Source organism: Notolepis coatsorum (assembly GCF_963971535.1).
Source record: "Notolepis coatsorum genome assembly, chromosome: 20".
Lineage (NCBI taxonomy): Eukaryota > Metazoa > Chordata > Actinopteri > Aulopiformes > Paralepididae > Notolepis > Notolepis coatsorum.
The window spans coordinates 10,708,468-10,722,680 of record NC_140184.1 but is presented as its reverse complement, the minus strand read 5'-3'; the positions used below and the strand labels follow the sequence as shown (position 1 = coordinate 10,722,680).

General features: G+C 44.7%; 1 protein-coding gene across 1 annotated transcript in view; it reads right to left on the bottom strand.

Annotated features, from left to right (window-relative positions):
- cdhr5a (cadherin-related family member 5a) overlaps positions 1 to 14,213 on the bottom strand; it is a gene marked incomplete at both ends in the record, with an annotated part of 57,138 nt that overhangs the window by 19,328 nt on the left and 23,597 nt on the right. The window contains 3 exons of the mRNA XM_084337653.1: positions 8,811 to 8,901; positions 11,217 to 11,402; positions 12,820 to 12,924. Coding sequence (XP_084193779.1) covers positions 8,811 to 8,901; positions 11,217 to 11,402; positions 12,820 to 12,924 — 382 coding nt within the window. The remainder of the gene's footprint in view (positions 1 to 8,810; positions 8,902 to 11,216; positions 11,403 to 12,819; positions 12,925 to 14,213) is intronic.

Genomic DNA, 14,213 nt, shown 5'->3' with positions numbered 1-14,213 from the left:
TTGGAAAACAAACTAACCGAGTGCCTCTTCAGGGGGGCATAGTGTGCGAGGAGTGTTGTTCAAACTGCGTTTGAACTCGGAGCTCATCAAATCGCTGCTGACAGCTCCCGTCACACACTCCTACGCAGAGCTGTCTCTATGCCTGTATGTCACAGCCTGCTAAACGCGTTTGACAGTGGAACGCAAGTGGAACATCGTCCAACTGGCGAGACTTGCCTGTAGCACAGGAACAAGAGCACAGGGCTTGTCCCGTCCCCCTAATTTGTGATGTCACATTGGTGTGTGACTCCATTGACATTGAGATGGTACCAGCAGCCATCAGGTTCCACAACAGTGGGCCCGGCCGGATAACTAACGGCAGCAGAACTCGAGAACTACTGGGAATGTCTGATCACTAAGTGTGTCTGACTCCCACCTAAACAGACTACAATGTATAATGTATGACGTATATCACGCCATACGTACCTAAGATACGATAAGATATTCCTTTATTGATCCCCTTGGGGAAATGCAGGTAACATAGCAGCATGGGGAGGGGGGAGGGGAGGTACAGGTAGTAGAAGACATAAAGGTACAGGTCATAGAATTATAGTACAGTGGAGAAGTAAAAATGAAAAAGAATAAAAAATAGGCAGTCTAAACAATATACAATATAATTAACTCTGGACATGCGCATATAGGCAAGTAGGCAGTGTAAAAAGGTCAAGGTGCAAAGTGAGGGTATGTATGCCCTCTCAGTTATATTTGCCCTACAATAAACATAGTTACAATATATTTAATCTAATATATAATCTAATATTTATATAATCTAAAAATGCTAAATATATGCTCTGATGAAGTAAGTATACAGTATACACATAAGGTATGTATGCCGTGATATACTTCATACATTATATACATATTACCTTATGTATACTGCACCTGTGTATACTGTATACTTACTTACTCATAGTCATAGTATATATTTAGATATTTTCTTTTTTTTCTAAATTATGTTTTTGGTAGATTTTTTTTTATTTGTTTGTATTACCGGGCAGTCCGGTAGAGAGAGAGACAGAGGAAGAACGCGTCTATACTTTCCACAACAAATTCGTGTTTCCGTGTTCGAGTTTTGCGCTCTGATTGACCACGCGCGTTTCTGGTCATGTGACATGTGCGCCAATCGTGGGACGGCAAGTTCTGCGCCTATTTCCGGGTCTAACTGCAAACTACCTAACGCCTAGTTTATCACTGGTTAAGCTTTCGCAGTTGGTTAAGGTTAGAGTTTGGAATCAGGGCAGGCGTTCTATCGCCATGCTCTAAGACAAACTCTAACCTTAACCAACTTCGAAAGAGCGCCTAAGCTTAACCATCCAAAAACTTGCGGTCCCACGATTGGCGCACATGTCACATGACCAGAAACGCGCGTGGCCAATCAGAGACGCGGAAACACGAATTTGTTGTGGAAAGTATTCAGGCAGGAAGAACGGGAAACAGAGCGGGGGAAATACATTCGGCAAAGGACGCCGGGTCTGGGAATCGAACCCGGGTCGGCCGCTTCGCGAAACAGCGCGTTACATGGGTCGCCACTTGGGTGCCCATATATTTCGATCCTAGTGTCTATTGTAACCCTATTTATTGTAATGCATAATATAACTGATAGGGCATACAGACCCTCATCTGCACCTTGATTACATTGCCTACTTGCTCATATGCCTTATACTCAGAGTGAATTATATTGTTATATTGTTTACACTGCCTATTTTACTTTCTACTGTACTATAATTTCATTACCTGTATTATCTCTTCTACTATTACCACGTACCTGTACGCACCCCCCTCCCCCATGCCACTATGATGCCTGAATTTCCCCAAGGGGATCGATAAAGGAATATCTTATCTTATCTTATTCACTGATGATGGAAACATTGACGTTATGCCAGAGGTACCCGTGATCTATATGACTTAAATATAGAATTAAGTTATGGTAAATATAGTCATTAATGAATCTGTCCATGTAAGTCTGAAGAGAGAACAAGGCCCCACAATGTCAATGTTAAGCATTTCCCGCATAGATCGATCCAGTTTTCTCACAAAGTGCCATGCCTGTGAGTCGCCACTAGGGGGGGAGGGGCTAAGAGGGGCGACAATGGCTGCAGCTAGGTGGTGCAGTGGGCAAGGCGCTCACCACCAATGCAGGAGACGCTGGGTTCGAGCCCAGCTCTCCGCATTGCTATCAGCTTGGCTGGTCATTCATACTAATAAAATTGGCAGTATTAGGGGGTGGGAAGCTGATGGGTGGGGATCGGACGTTGTGGACAGCGACTCCTACAGGTCGGTTGGTGCGCCTGCGCAGCAGAATCAGGAAGCGACGGGGGCGGCGTGCCCTCCAAACGCAGACCCCCGACGCTGAGAGATCACGCTGTGCAGGTGAAAAAGATGCGACTGCTGCTTCCTCGAGTACCGGAGGGGACACGTGATGTAAGGCTTAGTCCACATTGCAGCCGGTTTGTGGGAGGCATGGCCTAACAACGTTAGAGACAGGGGAGGGTAGAATTGGACAATACGAAATTGGGATGGGAGAAAAATTGAAAATGGGAGAAAAAAGTAGAAAAAAAAAAATATTGTAATCTACAGTATATTCGGTAGACGAGTCTGGTGGGCGAGATTATGCATGACCAGCCTGTGATCTAAAAACTCCTGCCTGTGGCTGAATAATGAAGCCCAAAGTCGCGTCACACGCAAGAGCATATTACCTACTTATGGCATGCTCAATATTAAAACTCACTGCTCGTCCACCCAACGTAAACAGAGCAGAGATAAGCAATAATCTGCAGAGATAAGCAATAATGAAGTTGTGTTTTGAACATTTATGTTGTGTTGATGGAATCACGTTATGAGAGAGATGAAAACAATACAATACGTTATTTCAATTGAAAGAATTTAACTAAGAGTGCTTTGAACGTGTGACCATAGGCTCCACAGCCAGCTGACGAACAAGTTGAGCTACGCGGGCCGATGTTAAAACTGAGTGACTAATCCATGATTTACACTTGTGCCAATTGCGTGCGTTTGTCCCTAATCTTTAGTATTGGCACTAATAAATCAGATGTCATGCGACTATTTCATGTTCTACGATACCCATTTCAGCGTGCGTGTGTGCGAGGCTCGCTCTCGCATTATTATTATTTCTACGAGGCTCGCTCTCGCATTATTATTATTTCTACGCTGCTCATTATTATTATTTCTCTCATACGGCTTGCTCTCGCATTATTATTTCTACGAGGCTCGCTCTCGCATTATTATTATTTCTACGCTGCTCATTATTATTATTTCTCTCATACGGCTTGCTCTCGCATTATTATTTCTACGAGGCTCGCTCTCGCATTATTATTATTTCTACGCTGCTCATTATTATTATTTCTCTCATACCGGTGTGGGGGCAAAAAACTAGCGTAGGTCAGTGGCCAATCAGAGCAACGCGGAAGGACAACTTGCTTGTGGAAAGTATAGACGCCGACGGGATGGGTTAAGCGCAGAGCTCAATCGCATCGGCAACCCTGAAAAAGACAATGCATGTGTGTGTGCAGGGCACGAAATTTACTTTTTGACTCACTGGCCAGTGGCGGGTAGATGGGAGAATTCTACCCGCCAAGCATATTTCTTACCGGCCAAAAAAAATTCGCATTTTTGTGTCACATATATACATTTTTTTCAGTCTCTCTCTCTGAAGTGACTTCTCGCTATCTGCAAACAGCTCCACTGTCTGTGTGTATACTTAGTAGCCTCCAGATGCAGCCAGGATTCTCCGGCGCTGCAGCTGGACCCTATTGGTATACTGTGCGTTGGTCAAATCACATTCAGCATTCCCTCAGCTCAAATACGCATCGAATCAATGTTATAAGACATTGGTATCAGGAGCTATCTGTAGCTACTGATAGCCAGCTAGATAACGTTAAGACAACGCCTCAGTGAACTATTTAGTTTACTGGGACATATAGAGCTAACGTGAGCTAACGTGAGCTAACGTGAGCTAACGAGCAAACGGAGGTATTATGCACTAGACTATTGCTGGAGCATTTGTTGATATCAGCAGCTATCAGTAGCTAGCCAGCTAGATACCGTTAGACAATGCCTCATGTATTAGAGCAGACTGCCTCTGTGTTGATACGAGCAGAAGCACGGACTGGGGCGGATATGACTCGTTGCCACGGGTTTTTTCAAAATAAGAGTATCATATAAACCGAACGTTGCTAACTGCCGGAGCCATCGATATTATGACTGGAGCTGCGCTTGGGGCGGAAATGAGACCCGCACAGGATTTTCAAAATAAGAGTATCGATATGAACTACACGCCAGGTGGCGGGCAGACCTCTCAGTGTCACTCGCCAAACCTAAAATATGCCTGCCATTGGCGGGTGGCGGGCTCTAATTTCGTGCCCTGTGTGTGTGTGTATTCCTGTGTGTGTGTGCCGCCCATTGCATGGCCCATGTCGTTGCATGCTGAATAAAGACGTCTCTAAAGAGGTCCTGCATTATTATTATTATATATATTATATTATTATTATTATTATTATTATTATTATTATTATTATTATTATTATTATTATTATTATTATTATTATTATTATTATTATTATTATTATTATTATTATTATTATTATTATTATTATTATTATTATATTATATATATTATGATGGGGTGTGTCCCGTGGCAGGAGGTGTTGGGCGTGGGACCGAGCCTACACTGTCTGTGGGCCCCCTTCCCTCCATCCCCTGCCATAACCATGTCACTGGGCTCGAGTTCTCTTATTGGCCCGAGGGGTATGCCCGTGAGTTGGGGTCTGCATGGCAGATCCCAACTCGCGTTGGCGAATGAGAGGTAAATGGTAAATGGCTGCTTTTTTATATAGCGCGCTTTACAATTAGTTACTCAAATCTTTTACCCATTCACTCACACATTCACACTCCGACGGCGGAGGCAACCATGCAAGGTGCCAACATGCTCATCAGGAGCAATTAGGGGTTAAGTGTCTTGCTCAAGGACACATCGACACACTGCCTGGGAGGAGCGGGAATCGAACCGGGAACCTCCGGATTGCCAGACGACTGCTCTACCCCTCTACGTTTTACGAGCCTAAACGCTGTTCGATATCAGCGCTTGGTCCTAAGGGACCGATGTCAACGCCTGACCGCGGGGTTGTTCTCAAGTGTTTATTTGAAACAGCCTTTTTAGGGACCGGCGCGCCCTTGTCTGTCCCAACGGCATAACAGCGTTTATGCGGTTGGCCAGGAAGGATTTTACCTTTGCCGAGCGCCAGCACACTGCCAGCTCGAGGGCTCACGTGCATTTCCGGGGGAAATGGCGGGGCAGATCAAGCGTCGACAGGGGGGTTTCACGCCGTTAGGTGGGCCACCGTGAGCTGTGCGTTCGCGTATACAGACCGTCTCGGTGGCGCCTCCTGTGGTGTTTTGATCTAAACGTGTACCTATCCCCCTCTCCTTTGAAGAGGTGCGGCAGCGTTGAAGGACACAGGACTCATCCTGGTCGCGCCGGAACGGATCAGTTCAACCCGGTGTCCGCCAGGTCACAGGCGAGCATTGCTCGTACAATAAATTCTGTTAACCCGAAGGGCCCTGTGCTATTCCGGGAGGGAAATGCCAGGGCGGACGCCACAGGGGATCCTCCCCTCCCTCCCAGCTCGGCGTCGGGGTGCTGTTTGTTAGCAGTCAGCGCTCCTGTGTAGTTCCCGGTCCTCCAGGCACAGGTCGAGCCTTGCTCTTGTTACCTGTCGGGTTAACCCATTTTAGACCTGAAACACCTTAATGCGTTATACAGCCTGTATATACACCAGGCCATGTGAGCGACGCGGCGCGTGAGCGGCGCGGGGAGCGGAGCGGGCGGTTTTGACGTGAGCGAGGAGTGGGTTTTAAAATGGGTCGGCGCGACGTCCGGAGCGAGAGTTCTCCTCCGTTCCAATCCACTCCGGGCCGCTCACAGTGGTTTAACACTGATGTAATATACATGTAGTACAATGCCAAAGCAACAGATGGCGATGTACAAACATGAAGGCCATTTTCAACCAATGAGAAGGGTGAACCGTCACTCACATCCTGTTAGAAAAAGTATATGACGCCATTGTTGTTGTCGTTAGCTTACATGCTAACGTTAATGGCAGCGACCATAGCATTGTGGCTAGGCTAGCTATCATCGCTTAGTAGAGCTAGTGAATGGATAAACAACGTTATTTAACATTGCAGAATGGGTACAATTACAATACGGCTAAATACAAATAATTGTTAAGGGGCCCAGGGGGTGTAGACTGCTAATTTACACCATGCTCCAAAAAATAAAATAAAAATCTGCCGAGCGATGTGGAGCGGGGAGCGGGGAGTGCTCGATTCAAGGTGAGCGGTGAGCGAGTGGAGAGTGACTTGGGGGCGGGGTCAACATGAGCGATTAGCGGAGCGGAACAAGCTGTCTAGAGCGAAGAGCGGATTTCACGCCCGCGCCGATCAGCTCACATGGCCTGATATACACGCAGATGTTTTTCCCAGATTCAATGGGTTAAGGGATCAACCTTTCTGTTTTTGGGGTGGTTGTCTCCCCGGTATGCCGGTAGCGGAGTCAACTCTCTGGCAGAGTCCGGGTTCGGCCCCGACCCCACAAGAGTATGCCCCTGCATGTTTTATGATGTCTGTCAATTGTGTCAAACTCTTTCTCTGAACCCCGACCGTGGCAGGGTTGGTTTACTGGCGGAGTCGGGGTCTGGGAGATTATGACCCCACGAGATTGTGACATTGTGCACAGCATGCCGAACACCCTCCCCTCCCCCCCGCTCGGCGGGTGGGCCATCGGGGTACTGTTTTTACAGTCAGCCCTTCTAGGCGCTCCTGTGTAGTTCACAGTCCTCCGGGCACAGGTCGAGCTTTTCTCTAGTTACCTGTTGGCCTGGGTTAAGGGATCAACCTCCTCTTTTGGAGTGGTTGTCTCCCCGGTATGCCAGCTGACCCCACGGGATTATGGGGGGGAGCCTCCTCGGAGAGCTTCGGAGCCTCCTCCTCAGGGAGTTTCAGAGCCTCCTCAGGGAGTTTTCGGAGCCTCCCCCTCGGTGAGAGAGCCTCCTCTGGGAGTTTTTCAGAGCCTCTTTCTCAGAGAGTTTTCAGAGCCTCCTCCCCGGAGAGAGAGCCTCCTCACAGAGCCTCCTTCTCCGGGAGTTTTCAGAGCCTCTTCCTCAGGGGGTCCTCGTGGCATGCCAGGCGGAGAAGGGCCTTCACCTGTTGTGTCCTGTCCGATGCGCTGGCGGTGTAAAGGGTGGTGTCACGAGTAAACACCTGGAAAGGTCTCGATGCCACGGCCTTGTTGACCTCACCAGGTCCCTTCTGTCAGGTCCTGGCTCCTGGACTTGGCGGCGGCCTGCCTTTGAGTGGTCCATGGGGCTGGGACGTCCTCTGTGCCCCGCTGCTAAGGCTTTGCCTGCGGGGTTCAGAACCCCGACCCCACGAGGTGTGGGAGCGGTAACACAAGCTTATGCTTCGCGTACATTTCCCTGGTAGCGAGCGGGGCGTGCGGTGGGGTGGTCGCGGGTCCTTCTGTCCCGCGGCCTACTCACCTTGTGCATTTTTTGGGTGCTGTCCCCTTTTCCGCACGGTCGGTGTCCTGTTCTAGCAGAACGAGATACAAGAACGAAATGTAACAAAGGTTATCCTATAACCCTAGTTTCATGAGTTCTTGTGAGCGTTCTGCTCTCACTCACTGAGGACCCCTGACTGTCTTCCGAATGAAGGTCAAGACTCGGGAAGGACGAAGCATGGTCACGCCCCTCACTTATATACATAAGCGGAAATGGGCGTGGCCGGGCAAACAAATTTAGCAAAAGTTTTCAGTGATACATAGGTCATGATGTTAATTCCCACAGAGCAGAACGCTCACAAGAACTCATGTAACTAGGGTTATAGGATAACCATCGTTTGTGTCTTTGTGGGTTTTATTCCCCAGTTGTTTAAATAAATACTATTTACTTTTTTTTTTTTTTTTTTTACTTTTTCTCCTCCTGTTTTTCTGTGTTTTTCTCCTATCCCAATTTAGTCGTTATGCCAATTCCCCCCTCCCCTTCCTGGTCATTGCTCGCATGTGCCCCCACTGGTCGGTCTAGGGAGCTCTGAAGTCTATCAGATGCTTCCTCCGAGACATAGGAGACAGCCAGCGGACTCTCATTGGTGAGGTGTAACGTGTGGGAGGTCACACTACCCTCACCATCTCCCTCCCTCGCTGTGCAGGCGCCCTGACCAACCTGTAGCAGTCGCTGTTTTACAACAACCAGAATACCACCCCACCGGCTTCCCTCCCGCTGACTCTGCCAATTGAGCCAGTATGACGGCCGGCCAAGCCGGAGGCAACGCTGATAGCCGGATTCATACTATTTACTTTTTGAAAACGTTTGCTTTATAACCTGCCGGGACCTGTGCTTAAAGCACGTACTGGACGGGTTGGCTTCACAACAGCCCGGTCCAGGATAATTTGTGTTATATTAGACCTTTGTATGTGATACAATACAATATAAAAACAGGCATGGACAAAACAGAATAAACGAAATCACGTGTGTACCAACCTGAACAGGTGGGTTTTTAGTTGACCCTTGAATGAATCCACAGAGGGGGAGGCTCTCAAGATCTGGGGGAGCTCATTCCAGAGCCTAGAGGCCACTACTTCAAAAGCTCTGTCCCCCTTAGTCTTTAGCCTGGTTCACCACCAGGAGGCCCTGATCAGAAGACCTCAGGGACCGGCTGGAGCTATAGGGGTGTATGTAATGACGTATACCATGCCGTACCTCTGAGTATCCTGTAGCTGATCGGCTCACTTCTGTTCCTGTCGCCATCCTTTGCGTACACAGGACCAGGCTCCAGTGTTAAAGGCCCATCCTGTGGTCAAAAGCATGATTACATTGGATTAGATTAGATTCAAATGTATTGTCATTATCCATCACAAATACAGTACAACAAAAATAAGTTTGGCATCCAACCAGAGTGCAAATGTAGCAGTAAAGTGCAACAGCTATATACAGTACAATGTACAGGTGATTAAACTGGGTACAAAACATACAAATGAGTACTGAGTGTAGTGCTAATCAAATGTATGTACATACAGAGTTGTAGTATAATATGTACAGTGATACAGGTAGTTCAGGTAAGACAGTATGGTAGTAGTAACTAGTAAGAGTAGGATATGTACAGATATAGATATAATATCTACAGATATGTAAAAGGACTATGTGGGTAAATACAGACAGGTGTGGATAGATATACATGCAGTGAGAGCAAACATACATATGGCACAGACAGCATTTGTACATGCTATCATAAAGAGCTAAGGGTTATATGCAGGTGTACAAGTAGGGGAGAACGGGGGACGTTGTCACATGGGTAGGTTGTCACATTCATTATATTTCACCACCAGAGGGTCCTGTCTCCCATATTTTTGGTATTTAAATGTACAGAATTAGGGTCAGAGTTCACCTACATTGTCATCTTTGGAGTGAAACAGCTGAACTTGAGGTGAGAGGACTTTTAGTGTTTTTCATGTCCATTTGTAAATATTCCGCTCCTCAGTATCTTTCTTCTAGGCTTTTACACAATTGGTTTATACTGTAATGAAACAATTATTACCCTTAAAAAGTGTGAAGGGATAGCTATAGTTTAGATTGTTGTTAGCTAGCTAACTAGTTGTTAGATGGCTGTTAGCCTTGATGCTATCAAGACATTCCAGTTGGGGTTGGTCGTCACATTTTCTTTGGGGTTGGTTGTCACATGTTGTGTAGGCTATTATTGTTAGGCCGATTTATTGTGTTCTTATTTTGTTATATAGGATGGCCTAAAGATGTGTTTCCTGTTTATGTTCATGTTAAGATGCATTAAGTTATGTATTTGTCAACTTGTCAATGCAATTAAACTTTCAAATTTAGTTCTGCCTTCTTGTCTTCTTTTTAAGATTTTTCCCATTAAAACACATGCAACTAACCCCATAATGTGTGACAACCATCCCCATGATGGGGTTGGTTGTCACAATGTGTCAGAGTGTCTTTGATAGGTGATTAACTCTTTGTTACAACACGTTGGAAAATGAGAGGGGTACACATTTCAAGCCAACATCTTAAGCTTCAATTTAATGTAGGAATGACTATTGAAAGATGTTTTGATGATGAGCAATTCACACTAGAGTAAAAAGTGTGACAACTATCCCCGTTCTCCCCTAAGTATGCATAAACATATCCTGATTTTTTTTTATTACACCTGCGTGCAAAGTGCAAGGAGGTATTGTAATCTCTTTATGTGTGTGTGTGTGTGTGTATGTGTGTTTATGTATCTGTCTGTCTGTTTCTTCGTTCGTAGCCACGATAAATAGCTAATTTCCTGTCAGATTTGGCTCAAACTTGGTGGATATTGATTGATGTCATTGGTGCATATCATGTAGTACTAAGGACAAAGAAGGACACAGTGGGGAGGCGAGCAAGGTTGAAGTATCTTCAGACAATGTTGAAGTATTTTCAGACAAGGTTGAAGTATCTTCAGACAATGTTGAAGTATTTTCAGACAAGGTTGAAGTATCTTCAGACAATGCTGAAGTATTTCCAGATAATATTGAAGTATCTTCAGACAAGGTTGAAGTATCTTCAGACAATGGTTGAAGTATTTTCAGACATGGTTGAAGTATCTTCAGACAATGTTGAAGTATCTTCAGACAATGTTGAAGTATTTTCAGACAAGTTTGAAGTATTTTCAGACAACGTTGAAGTATTTTCAGACAAGGTTGAAGTATTTTCAGACAAGGTTGAAGTATTTTCAGACAATGTTGAAGTATTTTCAGACAATGTTGATATCTTCAGACAATGTTGAAGTATCTTCAGACAATGTTGAAGTATCTTCAGATAAGGTTGAAGTATCTTCAGACAAGTCTCCTCAGACTACCTGGTATTATCATAAAGGTCGATGTGACATCTGTCTGAATGTCATTTTATTTTGCACCTGCTTTCTCCACCTTCAGTACTATAATAGCAAGCATCTGATCAGCTCATGACGTGTTGTTATTACAGGATCACACCACTCTTCTACTTGTTAATTGAACATGTTAAACTTCTCATCTCGCAAAAGGCTATAACACCACATATGCTCCAAGCTTCCAAACCGATAAAGCAGCTGCAGACTGCCTGACTGAGGGAGTGTATATAATGGTGACTCACCTCCTTCTCTGTGAGATTGACTCTGCCCTTGTATCCCGTGCTGACGCAGAGTTTGGCGATGCCTAGGTTGGTCCTCATGCAAGGCTGGAACCACGGCGGGCGGTTGTCCACGTCTTTCACCAGGACGGTGATGGTGGCCACAGATGTGAAGAAGGGCTCGTCGGAGGCTGAGCCGTTGTATGTATCCTGGAATACATTCGAACGAGAGATTCTTGGCACTTTGAGCAAGGCAGGTTTCAGCCCGATCTCGCTTAAACTATGTAAATAAAGTACTTATCGACCACAGGAAAAAGGTACATGTTGTACGTTATAGCCATAAGAAATATATTGACATATTTACATATTTAGAAATAAGTACATATATTACATATTCTAATTCTTGTTCACATTTCACGTTTTCAGAAAACGGTTGAGTTCCCTGCTGTGGAACGAATCCATGAACGAAGTGGATACAGTAATTCCCTTGTAAGGTTATTTGTGTCCTAGTACTAGAAAAGCACTATAGAAATAGACATTCCCTTGGTAAAGTTCTGTGTCTCCTAGTACTAGAAAAACACTATAGAAATTAGGGCTGTCCCCGACTAAGGATTTGGATGGTCGACTAGGATTGGCCAAAATTTGCCGTTAGTTGGTCGACTTAAATTTTTTTTTTTTTTTTTTTTTAATCATTCCATTTGGGCTGTGTGGGGTGCTTAATGTCTGATAGGGCTGTCCCCGACTAAGGATTTGGATGGTCGACTAGGATTGGCCAAAATTTGCCGTTAGTTGGTCGACTTAAATTTTTTTTTTTTTTTTTTTTTTTTTAATCATTCCATTTGGGCTGTGTGGGGTGCTTAATGTCTGAATGAGTCGACTGAAGGCTTCTTGTCCTCTGCAAAAGCATGCAATTGGTCCACTGATGGATACATCTTGATATTTGTCTAGTATAGTGTGTTCATTAGATGGGTGAAATCCTCTTTCAGTGCCTCTGTGCCTGTTTTCGTAGGCAGTTAGCCTCTGGTATGCGTGCCATTAGCGTTAGCCACGCTTCTATGTCTCTTTTCTTTTGAAAAAAATTATTAAATTTTTTTTATTTTATTTTTTTATATATTCGACTAAGAGGTTGGCCAGTCGACTACGGCCCCTTTCGACCGATTAGTCGACTAATCGATTAATAGGGGTCAGCCCTAATAGAAATAGACATTCCCTTGGTAAAGTTCTGTGTCTCCTAGTACTAGAAAAACACTATAGAAATAGACATTCCCTTGGTAAAGTTCTGTGTCTCCTAGTACTAGAAAAACACTATAGAAATAGACATTCCCTTGGTAAAGTTCTGTGTCTCCTAGTACTAGAAAAACACTATAGAAATAGACATTCCCTTGGTAAAGTTCTGTGTCTCCTAGTACTAGAAAAACACTATAGAAATAGACATTCCCTTGGTAAAGTTCTGTCTCCTAGTACTAGAAAAACACTATAGAAATAGACATTCCCTTGTAATGTTCTGTGTCTCCTAGTACTAGAAAAGCACTACAGAAATACAGTCATTCCTAAAGGGTGGTGTGTGATGAATATATGGTTAATGTTTTATAGTGTAGTAAATATGTTAGTAAAGTCTTTATTGTACCTGTACATGCAAGACGAGAGGGATCTTTTGTATGGTGTCGTAGTCCATTATACTTTGCACTAGTATCCTTGGAATATTCACACTCTCCAGCCGGAAATACTTGTCCTGGTGTAAAGAGTATTGGAATGAACAAAGAAATTGGGCAAAAGGAGGCTCACATGAACACAGGATACAACAATGAAACAAAGAGAGTCTCCTTTGTGATATAATGCTTAAAGGTTCAAGGAAAAATCCACCCTAAAATATAATTCACATATGTTATTTCTATAATATGATTTGTAAATATGAACAAGTCTCTCCTTAAAGGTGTGCAATGGGGTTTTTGACCACTAGTAGCTGAAATTGGTGCTATAGAGCACAGTAGGAGGGGTCCCTGAAAAATGTGTACTTCAATTTGATTGGTCTATATAAGTGGTGCCCAACCAGTCGATCGCGATCGACAGGTAGATCGCGGGCTGATTTCAAGTAGATCTTGATTAATAAAATTTGATTTTTTTTTTTTTTTTTTTTTGTTAAATCAACTCTTCCTCTCCTTGTTAACTACAACAAGCAATGCTGTTTGTTATTTAAGATGAGGTCGGACTCGGCACTGACAGATTTGTGTTCATTATGCTGCTTTTATAAAGCCTCAAATGACGGCTTACAATATACAATTTTGGCTGGTAGCTCTCGGGCTAGGTGGTAAATAAAAAAGTAGATCTTGGTTCAAAAAAGGTTGGCCACCCCTGGTCTATATGATCTTCCTTGAAATCTAACAAGCTAACTGCATGTCAATCAAAGGAGGTTGGATTCATTACAACTTCACCAAAACTGAAAGTCAAACTTAATACTGATGGGCTATTAGTCTGAATCACAGGATGTAGACTGTGGGTATCAGCTGCCATTGGCTGACTATTTCAGTCGGAATTCTCCTCCCCTTCCGCTGTTTGTGACTCCTTCCCGCGTGAATGCCACCGACAACAGAACTGTACAGAACTGCGTTTCCGCAGTTGCTCTGATTGGCCAGTGGCCACTGACCCCACGTGACATGTGCGCCAATCGTGGGCCAGCAAGTTCTGCGCCTATTTCCGGGTCTAACAGCCTGCAAACTACCTGGCGTTCTATCGCCATGCTCTAAGACAAACTCTAACCTTAACCAACTTCGAAAGAGTGCCTAAGCTTAACCGTCGGAATCAGGGCAGGCGTTCTATCGCCATGCTCTAAGACAAACTCTAACCTTAACCTACTTCGAAAGAGCGCCTAAGCTTAACCATTGTAGAAACTTGCGGTCCCACGATTGGGCGTACATGTCACATGACCAGAAGTGACCTGGCCAATCAGAGACGCAGAAATGCAGTTATGTTGTAGAAGGCATTCAGGCCTCCTTCCCTTCTGCTATCTGAGACTCCTCCCCT